General features: G+C 33.6%; 2 protein-coding genes across 3 annotated transcripts; both read left to right on the plus strand.

Annotated features, from left to right (window-relative positions):
- The first annotated feature begins 6,031 nt into the window (after window positions 1-6,031).
- LOC102582307 (uncharacterized) lies at window positions 6,032-12,052 on the plus strand. The gene is made up of 5 exons (XM_006350910.2): window positions 6,032-6,341; window positions 8,883-8,971; window positions 9,620-9,856; window positions 9,939-10,043; window positions 11,052-12,052. Exons 3-5 carry the CDS (start codon window positions 9,673-9,675, stop codon window positions 11,780-11,782), a joined length of 1,020 nt encoding a protein of 339 aa, XP_006350972.1. The 5' UTR covers window positions 6,032-6,341; window positions 8,883-8,971; window positions 9,620-9,672; the 3' UTR covers window positions 11,783-12,052.
- A 466-nt stretch (window positions 12,053-12,518) lies between these two features.
- LOC102582645 (chromatin assembly factor 1 subunit FAS2) lies at window positions 12,519-20,156 on the plus strand. Of its 2 annotated transcripts, none has more exons than XM_006350911.2 (12): window positions 12,519-12,834; window positions 14,172-14,283; window positions 15,369-15,395; window positions 15,476-15,548; window positions 17,582-17,685; window positions 17,770-17,981; window positions 18,070-18,163; window positions 18,954-19,026; window positions 19,150-19,238; window positions 19,320-19,458; window positions 19,561-19,661; window positions 19,755-20,156. In XM_006350911.2, exons 1-12 carry the CDS (start codon window positions 12,721-12,723, stop codon window positions 19,958-19,960), a joined length of 1,344 nt encoding a protein of 447 aa, XP_006350973.1. In that variant the 5' UTR covers window positions 12,519-12,720; the 3' UTR covers window positions 19,961-20,156. The 2 variants fall into 2 exon arrangements, with proteins under 2 accessions (XP_006350973.1, XP_015165762.1); XM_015310276.1 differs by having other exon boundaries at window positions 19,761-20,156.
- Window positions 20,157-20,369: the final 213 nt, after the last annotated feature.

Consider the following 20,369-nt stretch of genomic DNA (forward strand, 5'->3'; position numbering starts at 1 on the left):
GTCACAAGCTTGATACGTTATCACTTGTGTGAACCTCCCATGTATTCCGAGTGAATTGGTTGAGGTTATTTCTCTCTATATTTTGTACTCTCATATTTATAGTGGATTGCTCATCTCCTTTGTGGACGTAGGTCGATTGACCGAACCACGTTAAATCTTTGTGTCTTTGTATATTTCTCGTTTGTCTTCTTACTCGTGGTCTTTCGAGGTTTGCTTTGCTAGCTTCCGCATTACACCTGCTTATTTCGGTCCTAACATGACTTTCAAGTTCTAGGGGGTTCTCAACGATATGATAACGACTTTTGAGTATGCAAACTTGTTCAATTTATGAATATTACTTACCTTTTGTTGTTTAGTTTATTGATTGTTTAGCGGATTTATTTGTTCTTCCATCGGGGGTTTAGTGTGGGTGTCACTCATTCGTGACAATTTTCCTTTTCTTTTCTTTCTCTATTTTTAGATTCATATTAGTTGTGTTTGTTTTCATGACTTTTCACCGAACATGTATATGATAAATTAAAGGTCCTATTCCCCCTCCCCCCCCCCCCCCCCCCCCCGGAACTTATTTTATAAATAATTTTCTATCCCTTTTCAGGCTACGTGACATTATCAACCAGATAACTTAAAAAGTTGTCAACATGCGCTGGCCCAGAAGATAGTGCTACTTAAGCCGAAAAGGGGTAGAAAATTATTTATAAAATATGTTCGGGGGTAATAGGACCTTAGTATATATAGTATAAGTGTATGTGTCTCTGAGATTTCGGGCATAGGTTGGAGGGGTACTTATGCATTTCCCTAAATTAAAATGATAATACAAATTTAAAGGTATTTCTAATAGTTTTTAGAACTTACGGGTATAATCATAGTATTCCCTTTAAAGTCAAATATTTCTCCAAGAATTATGACCAAATTCTAGCTTAATATAGTATAGATATAAATAAATAGATTATGATGATATGAAAATCTTTGAACAAAGACTAGCTTAATATAGTATAGATATAAATCGATATATTATGATGATATTTTAAAGCTATGACCAAATGCTAGCTTAATATAATACACATATAAATAGATATAGATATAGATATAGACAGATTATGAAGCTATGAAGAAAAAAGCAAGCGGCTCCTCACTTGGGAAGTTAGGGTTCCATTCATCTTCTTCGCAAGGTATGTGTTAAATTTTGCTGAACTTTTATATTTGTTTTGTAGTAGATCTATTTGATTGCTCAACTGCTCTTGTGACTCGGGATGAATCTTTATCGCTGAAGAAAACGAACAAAAAGAATATTCCTAATTGGTTCGGTAATGGAATCAATAGCTTTCAATAAATTTATGTAAAAGAAGTGATATAAATAGTACCCAATAAATTTATTTGCAAAACATAGATAGGTAAAAGCATGAGTATGGTGTTGTATACTTGTGTTGAAAAAGTAGAACTGAATATAGGTGAATAGGGATACAAGCATTATTTTTTTATATCAAATTTTTCCTAAAACTATCAATTTTTTTTTACAGATAATATTAAAATTGCTGCTGAAATGGATAACGAAGATCGAATAAGTTATTTGCCAAGAAATATTATTGATCACATCTTTGAGCTCCTGTCTTATTGGGTGGGGTTTGTTTCTTATTCTTGAATTTGCTCCAAAGTTTTTGAGTGCATGTGAAGGTCCAAAAATAGAATTGTTTTAACTGTGCATTATTTTAAGGGTTCAAAAATAGAATTGTTTTTCATTAAGCTATTGCTTGCTTGTACTCCATCTTTGGTCAGGATGAGTATTATCCCAGTTGGTTCTTTAGAAGATTGGAATATTGGCATAGACTTGATGCGGTTCCCCAGAGCATCTCCCAAGGCAGAGCTATTCTATTTCAAAAATGTAGATAAGTCGCGGGTTGATTTGTGATTCAAGGCTACAAAGACAAGATGCTCTATGTTTTCAATGCGGAGGTTAAGTCTATAAACTCCTAATGAAAACATATATCTCGTATAAGTGGAGTGGATATTAGAGTTACAGAAACCCTTGCCAGATTCCACCTTCTTGCAGTAGATGGAGCTAGTTCGATGATATCTACTACACAAGTACTTATCATAACACCTAAATAATATGTATAACAAACATTTTTAACTACACCTGATTCATCCATCTTTATTTGTTAATCATCAAAATCAACTCGATTTAATTCACCCTAATAAAAAAAATTGTATCTCAATTTGGTGAGTTCATCTTTTATAGGTTATTAACTCAAATGAAGTACTTAACATATATCTCAAGGATATTTGGAAGATCTATGGCCTTGTTATTTGGAAGATCTATTTCGTGTTTGTTTCATCGTATAATTTCACTCTGTAAAAATTCTGAATCATTCTTCTGAAGCTCACTCGCTGCATTATAAATAATATTCAACTACAAACCCCAGAGATTTTAGAGAGAATACCTTTGACTCATATCCCTCTATCAATGGTGAAGTCAAAATTTTCACCAGGGGTTCAAAAGGTGAAGAAACTACATGTATATATATGAAAAACTCAAAGGAAGTTCAATATATACTATATAATATACATTAAATAAGAAAAGCCATATATGAATAATATAATTTTCCAGCAAAAATGTTCAAATGAACCCCCTCATCCTACCTATTCCACTCCTCTCTCTACATAATTTATATTGAGAGGCGCACATGGGTATTTAGGTATGAATAAATTTTACGTTATCAGGATAAATATACATTATAAGTTATAACAAGTTAAATTAATAATGCAAAAATTAATTGCATTTATTAGTATATAGATCAATACGTTAGATTCTTTGTAGACACATAGTTCGTAGCAATTCACTATATTTTGATACAATTTATTATTAAATATTTCCATAAAAAAGCAGTTAAATATAGTACTAAATTTACTTATGTTATCACAAGCATATGACTCGGACCAAACTAATATGAAATTAAGATCCATCTTACATTTTAAATTTATTATTATCAGGTGTTTACGTCAAGACAATACACCTTATTATAATTAAGAAATATAATATAGTAAAAGTTCATATTATGTAATCAAACAATTAACTCAATGTAGTCTCAAAAATGAAGCTTGGAGAGGGTCGATTATACATAGATTTTACTCCTATCTCGTGGAGATAGAAATACTATTTTCAAAAGACTCTCATCTCAAGTAACATAAATGAAGACAGTTAAAAAGGAAAATATAGAAACAAAGAGTATACAACAAATAATAGGCAAAGTATAATATATAAATATCATTTAGAAAACATAAAACTCAATATTCAAACACATGATATTCATATATTTAATAATTTAATATAAAGAGTTCAAATCTAATTAAATTTTAAATCCCAACAATAATATCAAACACTAGATTAAAAAAAAAAAAGATTGTTCTTTCGACTAATTTTCCATTTCTTGCCTAGAGGGTCTTGTAAAGCTAATTTTAATGTTGTCCTGAGGTTTCCATTAATATGGTCGTTTGGTTTATAAGTAAATTATGCAAAACTTAGGAATATGATTATTATACGCCAATTAATACTTAAAAAATAAGATATTATACTGAATTACGTACTTTAAAAAAAAGATTTTTTATTCTATGTTGCTTTACGTTATTAATCAATATTAAAAGTTAATATATAGAATCAATTTCATGATCGCTTTTGTCTTGCATGCAAAACTATTTCTAATGTTGTCCAAATATTGTTATAATATGGTCGTTTGGTTTATAATTAAGTTATGCAAAACTAATAATGATTATATTTATACGTTAATTACTTTAAAAAATATTATACTCAATCCGTTATATTATATTATGTTCGGTATTGTTTCATTTCACTCTATTGATAAAAGGCTAACATATTGAATCGATTCCATGCTTATTTTAGCTTTGTAACACTAATGTCAAATGTTGTCCCAAGGTAGCCATTAATAATAATATGGTCATTTGGGTTATAAGTAAGTTATGTGAAACTTAGTTATCTATATCTATATTTATCTATCTATACTACATTAAAAGCATGAACTCCCTAACTCTAATGTTAAATTACTATAATACCCTCAACTTAAGACATCCAACTCATTATATATTCTATATTTAATTTTATATTTATATACACTATATCATATTAAATACAGACACCTTTTCACATTGATGGGTAGTGATTTTTCCTAAAGGTTGTGTCTTTTTTTTATAGAGTTGTGACTTTTTCGATGAGTTATGACATTTCCGAAAAGTTGTGATTTTTCTGAAGGATTGTGACTTATCTGAAAAGACGTGATAAGTACCTTTTCATACTATCCTTTGTTGTCTATAAATAGAGGGGGTTTCTCACACTTTTAAACTACGATTTTTGTAAGTTTTCTATTCTTCTACTTAAAAGAAGGAAGATTGTGAGAGCTGTTGGATTATGCAATTACAATATTTTTTTGTCTGGGTAAATTATATAAATCAATAAAAATTGATGAAAAAAGGAAAATGAAATAACTCAACTTCAAACGAGAAGAGTATCGTGATAATTAATATACACACTCATTTTGATAGCCATAAAATATACTTTTGCAGCAACTCTTCCTTGACAAGAAGTTCAATAATTTTCTGTTGCACAAACTACAACTTGGTGTTCAGAATCCGAAAAGTCTCGAACTGTTGGAGAAAAAGTATTTGATCAATAACTTGTTTGAAGAATCCAAACTGCATTTAATAAGTACTCTTTCATTTTCAATTTATTTGTTGTACTTTTATTTTAATTCAGTTTTATATAGAATGTTCTTTTTTCCTTGGGGGTGAGGACGCATCTTTAAGACTACAAAGTTAAAAAACATTTTTATATATTCTACATATGATCCTTAAATTAAAAGTCTTCTTTATTTTTTAAAATTTAATATCAAATTAAAATTAGACCAATCTATATGTATCTCTTGTTTTTTAAAGAATGAATTAATAACTTAAATGTTAAATTATTATAATACCCCCAACTTAAAACACCAAATGAAGTATATCTTCTATATTTTATATTGTATTATATTTATTTATGTGTATTCTATTATATTAAAGGCAGACAACTTTTCACATTGAAGGATTTTGACATTTTCGAAGAGTGATAATTTTTCTGATGAGTTGTGACCTTTTTGAAGGTTGTGACTTTTTTGAAGAGTTGTGACTTTTTCAAAAGGTTGCGATTTTTTCGAAGAGTTATGACTTTGCCGATGAGTTTTGACCTTTCTGAAGGGTTGTGACTTTTCTAAAGGATTGTGACTTCTTTTTTATAAGGCACCACGAGCAGTTTTTCATACAATACCCTTTGTTGGCTGTAAAAAGAGGGCCTTCATAAAAATTTCAAACTACGTTTTAAAAAAATATTATTATTATTATTCTTCTTAAAACACACAATTTAGTATATCTTCTATATTTTTATGATAAGAAACAATATGCACATACTAATACTACACATTTTAAACTATAAATGGAGGGGTTTCCTCACATTTTTAAACTACAGTTTTTTATGTTTTCTATTATTCTCTTCTTAAAACCTCATGTTTGATTTACAAACGCTGACAATCTCAAAGTTCAGTGAAATTAGAACACTCCATAACATGAATGTTAAATTAATCTAATACTCCAGATAAAACATCCAATTTAGTATATCTTCTATATTTGATATCAATATTTATTTATATTATATTATATTAAAAGTAAGAACACCTACAAAACAATAATAACAAAGTAATGCACTATGGGAAAGGGAGTAGAAAATTTATTTAAGAGGGGTAACTAAGAGATTTTAAGAATGGCTAATTTTTTATTTAGCAATATTCATATTATTTTTAAAAATAGTGTGGTACATGGTTTGATTTTCACGTACGCACGTGAGTCAAAACTAGTGCTATTATAACGTTAAATAATAGTGTGATTATTTTACGTTAAGTAATATATGACTTAGTTATTATTTATGTTTTAGCTATTCCGTTCGTCATACTAAAATGTCGCTTTAACATAAATATAGGAAATGAGAATAGCATATCTGTTCAAACGGTCTCAGATTCTTTAGGCTACATAAAAAAATATTGTCCAACGTGCATTCCAGTACTTGTACGACGTGCTTAAATGTTTGTACTTTCTCCTGGATTTTACCAATTCTTGAATTTAGCTCACTTTGCCAGTCCAACCCCTTAAAAGGGGCAAAATCAAATCTTTGCTTTACTTACCTAAGAGTTGCCTGTATTAGAAAGAAATAAACTGTTGTTTTGTTAATTCTACAAAAAACAAAACCCTACTTTTTCATATACCCTTATCAGTTCTTGGTCGATAGATGCATCTTCTTGATTAATCAGGTACTTTTTCATATACCCTTTTCGTTTTCTTGAATTTTAATGATGGGAATTTCATCTTGTATTGGTTATGGTATCTGAACTGTGTAGAAATTTGTGGGTTGTGTATGTCTGTTTTTGGCGGCATTTGGTTGTCAAGATTGGTTCAAGGATTGGAGAAGTTTTTAATTTTATGTATAACCTTTTGGGTGTTTGAATTTCATGTTGCATTAGCTATGGTCTCTGAATTGTGCAGAAATTAGTTCTCTGTGTGTGTGTGTTTCGTGGCATTTGGTTGTCAAGATTAGTCCAAGGATTGGGGAGGTTTTTTTTTTTTTTTTTTTGAATATATATATATAGCCTTTTGGGTCTTTGAATTTCATTTTGCATTGGCTATAGTCTCAGCACTGTGCAGAAATTAGTTCTCTGTGTGTGGTTGGTGGCATTTGGTTGTCAAGATTAGAACAAGGATTGGGGAGCTTTTTTATATATATAACCTTTTGGGTCTTTGTATTTTTGTGTTTCTTTGTTTTTTGTTTTATTTGATAGGTGGGTCTTGCATTTCTATGGGTAGTTTCATCTAACATTTGTTATTACCTGGTTAAGTGTATGAAAATAAATGGCGTTTTTGTGTGTACTTGTGTTTTGTTTTCGAGATTGAATCTGTGGGTTTATGTTTCAGTTTTGTTTTCGTGAATTAGAGGTTCTATAGGTCTCTTTTTTGTTGTATGGTAAGTCGGAGATAGCTAGAGTAGGTGGGTGATTGAATTGTGATGTTGAAGGCACCTATGTCTCAACAAGCCATTTGATATCCTAATGACCAATGAGGTGAACAATCTTTTAATAGAGGAAGTTCAAAAGAAAGAGACGGACCTACATGTCTATTATCTTATTTGCGGCCTCAAGCTAAGGGCATATCTCAATTTCTATTTATTATACCTAGGCAGCAATATTTGTAACAGGATTGCAGATGTCGTACTGTGTGTCTTATATATTCGAGCTTGACTTCCTTTTTATTAAAAAAGAACAGTGTATTTCATTAGTAGCAATTAAGGAAGCAATCTATGTGAAAATAGTGTTTGTGTAATGTGTTGCTTGTTAAAACTTCTGAATGCCACACCATCATTCAGTATTTAACTTGCTCCTCCTTAGGCTAGAAGCAACTTCTAAGCTATTTTTTCATTAGCAACTTTTAATTCTCATCTACCAACTTTTCGAGATCGCTTGTTGTGGCTTTCTATGATTTAGCACACTCTATCTTGTGATGGAAGACTATTAAATATATAATAGCATAATTGGGTTAGGTTAGTCATCAACTTCGAAAGTAAATGACTCCAAACTTATTGTCCGCTCATGCAAAAAGCTAGAATTTCTTGTCACTTTTTTCTTGCCACTGTTTACCAATTTGCCTCATTAGGGTCTTAGCCTTTTCGTCATCTGAAGTCTAAACTCCAGGAAACTTTAATATGTTGCCAATTTCCTTATATCGTTGTCACTCCGAATCTGCTAGTCTTCTAGTCTTCATGCGGATGGCTCTTATAGGCTTACTGCTTTTGTCTTATACATGGAAAGCCTGACTCAGTAATCCTTTTAGCCATTTCGACTTCAGATCTTCTTTCCTATATTGTCTCTGTCGTGTGTGTGTACTGTGTGACTTATACACTGCTGATGTTATCAAGGTTCGAGTTTTACTCCGCCTTAAAGAATAATATATTTAGTTCTGGGCGCCGTTTTGATCATCGTAATCTGAATTAGCCATTTTAAGTGAGAGGATCCAAGTCTGACACTATTGATTATGCTTTATTAGGTGCAATATTGTCATTGAAACTAGGACTGTTCTGTTTTTTGGTTCAGGGGGAAGGAATATACCATGGAATTTTAGGCCTTCTCTGCTCGTTCTAAACCAATATTTTTTCTCTTTCCTTCAGATTTTCCTCGGATGAATAATTTCCCTTTTTTTCTCAAGCAACTTTCTCGTTAATTAGCTGACTATTCCGCTTTAGAGAATTATCGTCATGAACTGAGATTCCTTCCCCGTGTTACTTCTTCCTTCAAAATGTTCAATTAGCAATGTATATCTCTATCCACTGCGAAGAGGTTGGAAATGACCTTACAGCTTCTACTCTTCTGCAACACATCAACCTTCTTCGTAGCTGTTATTTTTTGGATTCTTTACTTTACCCTTATAAAGGTCTTCGCAACTGCATAGTTTATAGAGAGGAAAAAGGAAACTTGTAAGGCCTCGACAGAGAGTAGCAGATGCAGTTACTGGTTTTAAGTTGTCACCATTTGTTTGAGTGATCTTGTGAAATGTGAACTATTGAGTGATGCTGTAAACTAATATCAATGATCCAAGTGAATGTAACTAATATCCTGAATGAGCAGTGTATTCCAACCATACAGCTTATTTAAATGAGCAAGCATGCAATAAGTTGCTGTAAATGCAATGTCAGCAGATCTGTCTACATGATTTTTTTCTATTTGTACTTTAATTAATTATTTCTTCCCTTATTATACTGTCCTTATGGGTAATCGGTGCTGTACTTCCATTGCTTTTTATTTCAGAATACATTATTTCCTGTGGGATCTTGCTGTCATTGTACCGTTACCGTAATCAGACTCATGAAGGTGTGGCATCAGCACTTGACGTGAAGGTATCTATGCTATCAGAATTATATGATTGCAGTTAGTTTTCCTTCTGTGAACTAGGAATGTGTTACTTGTTCTACACTCTGGTACTTATTCTTATGGGAATTTTGTTGCTTGTGCTACACTCTGGTACTTATTCTTCTGGTATCTTTTAGGAAAAAAGGGAAATAAAGTACAGATGTGAAACACACTATCAAGGATATGGGAACAAATTAATTATACATGTCCACCTATAGGTATTATAGAGAATCCTCCTTCAAATAACTTACTTTAATTTTGAGAACTTGAATAGCTTACTCTTTATTCCAGGAAAAAAAACCTCATTCTTCCCTACAGTCAAAAGCTCCAAATATTTTTGCCATTATATATCTCACTCTTCATAAATGAAGTATTGGCAATATTATAAATAAAATGACTCAGAAAATCTACTCACGTGGAGTTAAACAGATACCATACTATATCTGGACAGCTTAACCTTGCATTTTCTGAATCTTTTTCCCTATCAAATATCTGTTATGGCCTTGTTTGGCTGCAAAGTTTCTTGTAGTTATAATGTTATATTTTTCAATTGCCTACAAGCATGCTGATTTGAGTGCTCAGGTATTTGTGCTTCTCCTGGCACACATTGACGTTATTCCACATTTCCTATATAGGATTACTTTCATGAACTGCAGCCTCTCCATCTACTACTTCAGTGACGATAGAAATGAAGCCAAGAACCAACGGGGGGTCAAGGTCCCAGAAGTCCAATGGTGTTCAGAGTGAGGGTCCTAACTGGGTCATAATTGCAGGTAGTGCGTTATTAAGTACATTATCTGTACGCTTAGGCTACAAGCTGAAGCAGGTGCTTGATTCAAGACAGCCGAACAAGACGACCAGCAGTTTGAAAGGTCCTACATTGTTTAAAGCAATTTGGTTTGTCTTGTAAAATTATTTTGCCCTCTTAGATATGAGAAATGGCTTAAATTGCAGGAAATGAAAAGTCTTCTGATGGAAGTAAGTTAGGGAATGGTCATATGCAGTCAAGCACTTACTATTTTTCCCAAGATGATGATGGCTGCTACAATTGCAACACGGGTATGCAAATTCTTGCCATCCCTTTGGTGTTTTATCTTGGAATTTAGGTTGTTCTTTTTGGTGTAAAGAACGTGGCTTGTGATTTGATGTTGGCATCATCTTCTTCCTGTACTCCTGTCAGTTGTCTAACTCCCAAATTTGTGAGAGAATGATTTGAACTAGTAAAGTTAATCACAGAGGCATGCATCAACAATGTTTACATGTTAGAGGTTGATTATTTGGTTGCTTTCTAACATGAAAATTAGACACGACACTCTTCACAATTTAGATCTGTTTACAGTTATCTTACTCGCTTTAAGAAGTTTATGGTAATGTCAAGTGAAAGATTGAAACTGAGCTTATGTGATCAATATGATGATTTTCTTGGTATACACTCTGCTGATTTTTCTTCAAAAACAGAAGGTTAATAAATTATCACTGCAGTTAAGTCCAACAGCTAACCCTAAGGAAATAAAGAGTCATGGGAAAAGTCGAGTTCCATTTATGTCTAACCTTTTTGTTCCCATTTTGTACATGCTTATTATTTGATCTTATTGTCCAGTTTGTTTGCTGAAATGTATACTACAACATCTTATGGGGTGTCACTGTTTCCTGCCAAATTATGGGGCATGATTTGGGGTATCTCTATTAGTGGCTCATGCAACTTACGTCTAGCCTAGTTGAACGTACAATTTTCTGGGAACTGCTAGGGTTTCTTTTTTCTCCCATTAGAACTCTTAAAGAGCCCTCAGGGCTTCAGTCTAGTGGACGCAACACGAGCTGTGTGAATAGGTCCTCTAATTTTTTTAGGTATCATTTGGTGGATTAGTATTATTATGATTGCTATTTTTGACAATTCAGTATTTCTTGTGTTTTCTGAGTTTTGTTTTCATCTAATTATATTTCTCAAGATTAGTGTGCTTGAAATGGTGTGATTAAATGTGCTTCCATCTCTTGTACATCTTATACAATAGTCTGTTAACTAGTGTTGGCTATTTTTAGTGAACATTTGCTATTTTTATACGACAGAAGCTGGAGGATTGGGAATTACAAAGCAGCAGTATAATGGGTCTGAGCCTGAAATGGCGCTCCCTCTCGTGGCAGTTCCTGCCATTGGATTCAATAAAGAGAATGGTGGGATTTGGTCAACCTCTCCTGACCGTCTTGAACTGCCACAGAAACCATTTCATCGCTCTAACAGCTCTGAGTCGCCATGTGTCTCCGAATCTGGTTCCGACATATACAGCAAGCGAGAAGTGATACAAAAGCTGAGGCTACAGATAAAGAGAAGGGACGAAACGATATTAGAGATGCAAGAACAGATTGTAGAGTTGCAAGCTTCTCTCAATTCTCAGATGTCGCATTCCACCCATCAGCAGTCAGTGCTGGATGCTGCAAACAGGGATCTGTTTGATTCAGAGAGAGAGATACAGAGGCTGAGGAAGGCAATTGCAGACCATTGCGTTGGACAAGTGGGTTCTTACGATAAGCCTCCAACAGTACCTGTATGGCCAGCTGAAGTCCGATATGGTCATACTAATGGTCACCTGGATGTTGACAGAAACTCAGATACTTCAGAGAAGGGAAGAGGAGATGGAGAAAGGTTTGAAATGCTGAAGCGCGAAAAAGATGAGCTGAAAGAAGTGATTGATGGGAAGGATTATCTGATCAAGAGCTACAAGGAGCAAACCATCGAGCTTTCAATCAAGGTCAAGGAACTGCAACAGAGATTGGATGCTCAGCTCCCAAACATTTTGTAGGCGCGCGTTAGAGTTGTGTATTCTTTTTGTTTGCTTCCCATTCCCTTGATTGATTTTAAGTTTCATGATATGGGAATTGCTATTTTCTCAGTTTTATCCCTACCTCCACCTTTCTGTTTTGTGTTCATCATGTCGACGAACCGCTTTTCGATATACCTGCGTAGTGTTAGTAGATTGAGTTTGAGGATTGCCTCCTGTGTTGCTGAATATGTAAAAATGGTTCATCATGAAAATTTTCATCCATAACTTTTGCTCAGCAGTTTGATGATATCTGACTTTGTCATTTCCAAAACAAACGTGATGTTGCTCTTAATTGTCCCTGAGCAAGACTTGTTTAAATAACGTGGTTATTGGAGCAGTTTGCGTACACCTCAATTATTTCTTGCTCACTGAGGCGTAGAGCAAATGAGAAGAAACTATCTAGTGTATTTTGTCTGTGTTGAAATGGGGTCTCGTTTTTCTTTTTTTATGATTTATTATGCCCTTGATTAACGTCTAGGCCACACCCTTGTGTGAACGAAGATTATTCTCTATAGATAAGGGTCTGATCAAGGAGGAAGATGAACACAACCAATAAAGATTGTGATGGAGTGGTAAGTACTCCTTCATTCTTAACTCGAGTTTAAGAGTCTCCGATACGGAGTCGTATTTATTAGAAAGCGTTTTATCCCAATATAGAACTTTCCGGCACGAATTCGGATTTTAAATTTTAAAAAGTAAGATGGAAGAGGCGCAATTCAAATTGTGTCATTTCGGCACAATCCAAAAGGTGCGAATAAATATGGCGCCCATCACAGTCGATTTCCCGCCAAATCGAACGTTCCCCAATTTTCCCAACAAAATGACCATTTCTCTAAACCCTACTTTCTTCTTCTTCTCTTGCATCTTCCAAAATCCCAAAAATCAGTAAGAAGAGAGATCAGGAAGCAACAAGAAGAATGAAGGGTGGTACAGTTCAGATCAATTGGCACGACAGCAAGCCTGTTTTGTGCCTTGATTTTCACCACCTCACCGGCGTTATTGCTACTGGTGGCGCCGACTATGACATCAAGGTTAAAATTACTATTTAACCCTTATGAGCCTTGTGTTTCTAAAGTTGGTTATAATATCACAATTTCGTCTTCATTTTATTAATTGATTAATTAATAGTTTGAATTTGGTTTTTGTCGATTGGGTATTGCGATTTTAAGTTGGTGTAAGAACCTTTCAAATTCAAAGGAAATGAAAATAGAATTTAAGAGGAAAAGAGAGGAAGTCTGCATTTTTATTAGTTAATTAATAGTTTGAATTTAGTTTTTGTCAACTCGGTAATGCGATTCTAAGATAGTGTAAGAACCTTTGAAGTTCAAAGGAAATGACAACACAGTAAAGGGGGAAATGAAGAAGAAAAGAGGAAAGAGGGAATCAGACAGATGAAAGAATGTGAGGAAATAACAAAAATTCTAGAAGCGGAAAAGAGGAATTTTTCTCCATGATGTCCTCGTTTTCTTTGAGCGAGTGGGAGGAAATGTGTTTACCATGATTGCATAGATAGCAACAATGTGGCGGTACGTTTGAATTATTTGAAACAGGGGTTCACATCCCAATTGGATAGTAAAAGTCATAGAGAAGGAAAGAGACCAGTAAATTCCCATTCACTTTCTTAGTCTGGTCTCAATTGGCCCAGAAAGGTAGCTGAGGTTTGGCACTTCAGATACAGATCTTAGAATCATCTTCTTGCAGGATAATATAAACTTTGGGTAAACACATTTGAATCCATATTCTCAACACGTGATATTCTTACCAATTGAGGATTTGTCATTTCGATGGGTGCCCACATTAGTAGAATTACTGAACTTGGTATGAATTTAGTGTATTCTTTAATGGACCAGATTTACCATCCAGTTAATCAAGCAACTACTCAGGAGTTTCATGATCCCCTTATCACTGACCCAAAAAACTCAACTTTGTTGAATTAATCCATAATGGCTGAGTAGGAGGATGTTTATGCTTGTGATTTATTTCTCTGCAACCTTGAACTATAAGCCGGGTATCCTTTAGTGATGGTCGCCTAAAAGCTAATGCAAAGTCTTAAAACCAATCTGGTTCTTCTAACTCAACAGAATAAATCACATCTAATATAGATTGTGTTAGTGTCTGAAATGTTACCATCTACTTGAACTTGTTTACTTCAACTTCAACCTGAAGTGACTCTTGCTTGATGAGTGTGAATTCTTTTGCTTCAGATTGCAAAGTCATGTGTATGATGGGAATTTTAAATTGGACACTTGCATGTGTATACATATTAACCACTAGTCTCAAAGTTCGATGATATTTAAAGGACTTTCATATTACTATTTTATGCTTGGGATGAAATATGATAACATCAGGTTCAAAATAAATTCAACAGATGTGGGTGATTAATTCTGAAGAAAATGAAAAGAAAGCGCCTTCAGTTACATACCAGGCGAGCCTTTCTTACCATAGTGGTGCTGTGAATGCGCTTCGGTTCTCCCCTTCAGGTAAAGTTGTTCGTCTTGCTTTGTTAAAAAATTCTGGTAGCTATTTCACACTGAAAGCATTAATTTTACAAGGCAAGAATTGGTACATTCTTATATCCTGTCGAGTGTTGGAGTTTCATCTGAAGCTGCAGGTTGTTTTGTGCAATTTATGAGTATGGTTGTTTGACTGACTTGGCTTTCTTCTCTCTGTTTCTGTATGCCTCCCTGAAGAAAGATGTAATATTGGTTTTAGAGAGGGTCAGCATTGGTAATGTTATTGATGACTTTACTAAGTTGCAATTAGCTGTGAACTTGGTTAAAAAATTCCTCTTTTTTCTTTCAAAAATTACCTTGTTTGAACAGACTTGTAGGCTTTCATGTCCTTTAGTTTCAGTCTTTCAGAAGCTGATGGCCTGTTAGCCAATTTCTTGAAATATTAATTGCTGTGAGAAGAATTGTTTATCCTGGTGGACTATGTATTGCTTTGAAGATTAATATTGGAAAGTTGGAATGTCAGTTGTAGATATTCTATTAGCTGGAGCGATTCTCTGGGATTGCTATGGGTTATGAAATTCCTGCAGTTTGAATCTTTTTTCTGGATCTGTATTTTTGAGCACTTGTTGATCTGAGAACTAGAGATACAGAGTGGAGTGGGAACCTCTTTCATAGTCAGATTTGTTAGATACTGAGTTGCAATGACATTCACGAAATCATCATTACCTTTGACTATGCAGAGAAGGTTGCTCTAACAGTCTTACTATAAATGAAATAACAGATAACAATGTTTCTCTCAGTGTTTGTAGCATTTGATTCAACATGTCTGAAGCACAACTTGATGGAGAGTCATGGTGATAGTCTTTTGGGGTTTTGACTTGCTTCTAGGTCTATGCCATCTTACAAACCTCACTTCTCTGGGTTGATCAATATATTGGAAATGTTAATATGTAACTGTGGTTACTTCATTTTTAGCTACCTTCTCATATATCAAAATTATAACTGAACTTCCAGTCTATGCCTCCATCTGATTTCTTAAACTGTTTGATAATATACTTGTACCTATCTAGTCAGCCAGCAAACTGAATTATACTTTTTTTTGTAATATGCAGGAGAGCATTTGGCCTCTGGTGCAGATGGTATAGACTTGTCCCTATAAATCTCTTTATTTAGTCTGGATCAAATAATTTAACAATTTCTACAACTGCTCCTGATGTAGGTGGCGAGCTCATCATTTGGAGGCTACATTCTTCAGATGACAGCAAAACATGGAAAGTCCTAAAGACGTTATCGTAAGCCTTTCATTTGGTCCTATTACCTTTATGAATTACTAAGCACTCATAAAATAGCTACAGAGTCGCTCTATGGAACATTAGCTACTGTTTTTCTGGTTTTATTCTTATGGAAAGCCAGAGAATTATTAGAACACACTGTTTGGTTCTTGTCATGCATTTCTGATTGTGATCTTTATCCTTTTCTGCTTGTTAAATAAATTTTTAAATCTGATGTTGGTAGAAAGAAATAGTTATACTTGGCATTTCAGTCGCCGCCTTAATTTAGTGGATGCAGTTGGTGGAAGAGGGTTTTGCTTTCGGGATTATAGGATATTATAACCACATGAAACAGTTGAAGTGTGTGATAACACATAGCGTTGATTATAAAAAAAGCAAGTCATGTTGGTTATATACTTTCATTTTTTAATAAAATAAAGTAAATTAACGTAGATCATATTCTAAGTGTCTGTTTGGATTGTATTTTGGTTTAAGCAGAATGTTGCAATAAACCAGCATATGTATAATAATCTCTAGTTTTGCAGAGCAAAGCAGTTTTGTGTTAATAACATTTAGCAAGAATGTTATTGTATATATAGTTAACTTTGTTAACCTCTACTTCAAATAATAAATAAACACAATATAAATAATCCATAATATTTTAATAACCATATTAAACAAGACTTTTCAAATGTTGATCTGTAACTTTGTATTTAAGTCACAAAAGGAGCATAATCATTGTTGTCATGGAATTATTTCTAATTTGATACTAGCACTCAGTGTCTGTTTGGATTGTATTTTGGTTTAAGCAGAATGTTGCAATAAACCAGCATATGTATAATAATCCCTAGTTTTGCAGAGCAAAGCAGTTTTGTGTTAATAACATTTAGCAAGAATGTTATTGTATATATAGTTAACTTTGTTAACCTCTACTTCAAATAATAAATAAACACAATATAAATAATCCATAATATTTTAATAACCATATTAAACAAGACTTTTCAAGTGTTGATCTATAACTTTGTATTTAAGTCACAAAAGGAGCATAATCATTGTTGTCATGGAATTATTTCTAATTTGATACTAGCACTCAGTGTCTGTTTGGATTGTATTTTGGTTTAAGCAGAATGTTGCAATAAACCAGCATATGTATAATAATCCCTAGTTTTGCAGAGCAAAGCAGTTTTGTGTTAATAACATTTAGCAAGAATGTTATTGTATATATAGTTAACTTTGTTAACCTCTACTTCAAATAATAAATAAACACAATATAAATAATCCATAATATTTTAATAACCATATTAAACAAGACTTTTCAAGTGTTGATCTATAACTTTGTATTTAAGTCACAAAAGGAGCATAATCATTGTTGTCATGGAATTATTTCTAATTTGATACTAGCACTCAGTGTCTGTTTGGATTGTATTTTGGTTTAAGCAGAATGTTGCAATAAACCAGCATATGTATAATAATCTCTAGTTTTGCAGAGCAAAGCAGTTTTGTGTTAATAACATTTAGCAAGAATGTTATTGTATATATAGTTAACTTTGTTAACCTCTACTTCAAATAATAAATAAACACAATATAAATAATCCATAATATTTTAATAACCATATTAAACAAGACTTTTCAAGTGTTGATCTATAACTTTGTATTTAAGTCACAAAAGGAGCATAATCATTGTTGTCATGGAATTATTTCTAATTTGATACTAGCACTCAGTGTCTGTTTGGATTGTATTTTGGTTTAAGCAGAATGTTGCAATAAACCAGCATATGTATAATAATCTCTAGTTTTGCAGAGCAAAGCAGTTTTGTGTTAATAACATTTAGCAAGAATGTTATTGTATATATAGTTAACTTTTGTTAACCTCTACTTCAAATAATAAATAAACACAATATAAATAATCCATAATATTTTAATAACCATATTAAACAAGACTTTTCAAGTGTTGATCTATAACTTTGTATTTAAGTCACAAAAGGAGCATAATCATTGTTGTCATGGAATTATTTCTAATTTGATACTATTACTCGTGAGTTTACTTTTCTCAGATTTCACCGGAAGGATGTATTGGACTTGCAGTGGTCTGCTGATGGTTCTTTTTTGATTTCTGGTTCTGTCGATAATTCGTGCATCATATGGGATGTCAACAAAGGTAAAATAAAGAGGATCTAACTTAAAAGAGTTTTTGTCAAGATAAATAAAATTTATACTGACAGTTGGTCAGTTTCTTCATCAGGTTCTGTTCATCAGATTTTGGATGCTCATTTGCACTATGTGCAAGGTGTGGCATGGGATCCATTATCCAAGTATACCGCCTCACTCAGTTCAGATAGATCTTGCCGGATTTACAGCAATAGACCATCTAAAACAAAAGGAGTTGAGAAGTTGAATTTTGTGTGTCAACATGTCATTATGAAGGTTGAACCACAACTGCCGGATGAGTCCAAGGTCAAATATCATATCAGTTTCTCAATGTCTTCTATTTATAAGTGAATGTTAAATGCATAATAACTTTGGCGCTTCCAAATTCATGCAGTCTAAAAATCATCTCTTTCTTGATGAGACACTGCCATCTTTCTTCCGAAGGTTATCTTGGTCTCCTGATGGTTCCTTTCTGCTTGTGCCTGCAGGTACAACCTTGAAACTAAAAGTCCTAATTATGAGTCTGTGCATTTTGATCATTCTTTCTACCCGTGTCCGAATGTTCTCCTGCTCCCTCCTGCACCCCCACCCCTCCAAAAGAAAAAGAAAGAAAGAAAAAGACGAAGAAAACCATCCTCAAAGACAAAAAGAAAAGGAAAGCTCTATCAAGACTTCATGTGTTCTTTGCCTTAAAACATACTTCTTTGTTCTTGCAGTGACATGACATTGGTGTCAGTTCAGTCACCCTGTGAAATATCATTTTCTGTTATGTTTTCAAACAGTTTCATTTTTCATTGAAGGAGTTTTACAGTATTTCTCAACTTTCAGAATAAGCCAATAATGAAGCATCGTGACCTTCTTTTGCAGTCCAAATATAAAAGTAGCGCATGGAAATTTTCAGATTAAAATCATACCATAGCCCTCTTTGTGAACTGTGTCTTGACATTTTGCAGTGTCGGGTTAATTTCCACATGACATCTGTTTTATAGTTCTCATTTAAGCTTTATATTTGGACTCTTCATTTGCTTTTTTTGCAATTTACTGTTTTTGAAGTGTAGAAATGTACTTGAGATAGAACTTCAAGAGAGAAACTTGAACTTCTTCATATTCTTCATGTGATAGTGCTAATGCGATAGATTATAGGCATCTGACCTGTATTCCTTTTTTTTTGTTTATTATTATTTTTATGATTATCATTTTTGAGGTGAATGGGGAAAAAGGGAATTGGCGAAGTAAAGGTAGAAGGTTTGAGAATATAGACGTGTTTTGCTATTTCAGGTTCTTACAAGTTTACACCTGCTTCAGAACCAGCAAACACTGCTTATGTGTTTTCTAGGAAAGATCTCACAAGGCAAGAATCTTGTGTCTTGTGTCTTTTTGGTACTATTGTATTTTTATTAGAGCGAATCCATTATATTCCCTCTAGCTCTCAACAATCTGATACTTACGCATCAACTTTGTTGGATTTTGACAGGCCAGCTTTAATGCTCCCAGGTGCCAGCAAACCTGTCATTGCTGTACGCTTCTGCCCCATGACATTTAGCTTGAGAGGATCAAGCAATTGTAGGTTCTCCTGCTGCATTCCTTTTTGAGCTGATTGCTCTATGTTATGCTCTGATACCCAATCCTTTTTAATGATTGCAGCATCATTCTTCAAGCTTCCTTATCGTCTTATTTTTGCTGTGGCTACGTTGAATTCCTTGTACATCTATGACACAGAAAGTGTTCAACCAATAGCTATTGTAGCTGGTCTTCATTATGCTGCTATAACAGACATAGCATGGTATTCCTGGCTTCCCTATTCTTTTTCAAATCCTGTCAGTACTTCCGTTCTCTTCCGTGAAGCATTCTACAAATCTACTTAATTCCTTTTCTTTTGATGAAGGTCGGCTACTGGGAAATATCTGGCATTATCCTCCCAAGATGGTTACTGCACTCTGCTAGAATTTGATAATGAGGAACTAGGATCCACTTTCTGTAGGCCAGGTTTGCTGTGTTCCTCCAACTAACTTCTATTGTTTTGTCCATGTGTTCTTCATACCTGACTAAACATATGTTTCTATTTGGAAATTTCCGCAGAAAAAGAAGCAGCTGCAGATGATAAAAATAGTGTGCTGAAACAGGAAGAAAATGCTCCAGAAGTTATTGGTAGTGAGAAATGCATGGATATAGATAGTGCAAAAACAGAAGAGAAAAGAGAAGTGAAACAAGATTCAACAATATCAACCCCTCAAATTCCTAAAAAGGCTACCAGAAAGAGGATTACACCAATGGCGATTGATTAATTTTTTGGCAGTTATCTGATATTCCAGTGTTTGTTTTTTTTTTCTATTTCCTTTTATAAGGGGGGATATGAGGCTCAGAAAGTGTTTTGAGGGAAATTTGGACAATTTTTCATGTACATATGTATACCAGTAATATTGTAAGCCAAGTCATTTGCTGAATATTTTCCCTGTTATATATATCTAGAGTGATTTTTAACCTAATGTAACACTAAATCAGACAAACATTTGGTCAATTTAATTGATTTTGTGACCTTTGATAAATTATTTTTAGTTCGTCTTCTTTACAAGAGATCTTTATCATTTACATAAGCCATTTTTACTGCCTCAATTTAAAGATGTATTTTAGTTGCTGAAAATAATGAATCAATCTTTATATATTTTGGCCACGTCCCTTTCAGCTCCGAAGAAG

The sequence above is a fragment of the Solanum tuberosum genome, unplaced genomic scaffold, assembly GCF_000226075.1.
Source record: "Solanum tuberosum cultivar DM 1-3 516 R44 unplaced genomic scaffold, SolTub_3.0 scf00131, whole genome shotgun sequence".
Taxonomy (NCBI): domain Eukaryota; kingdom Viridiplantae; phylum Streptophyta; class Magnoliopsida; order Solanales; family Solanaceae; genus Solanum; species Solanum tuberosum.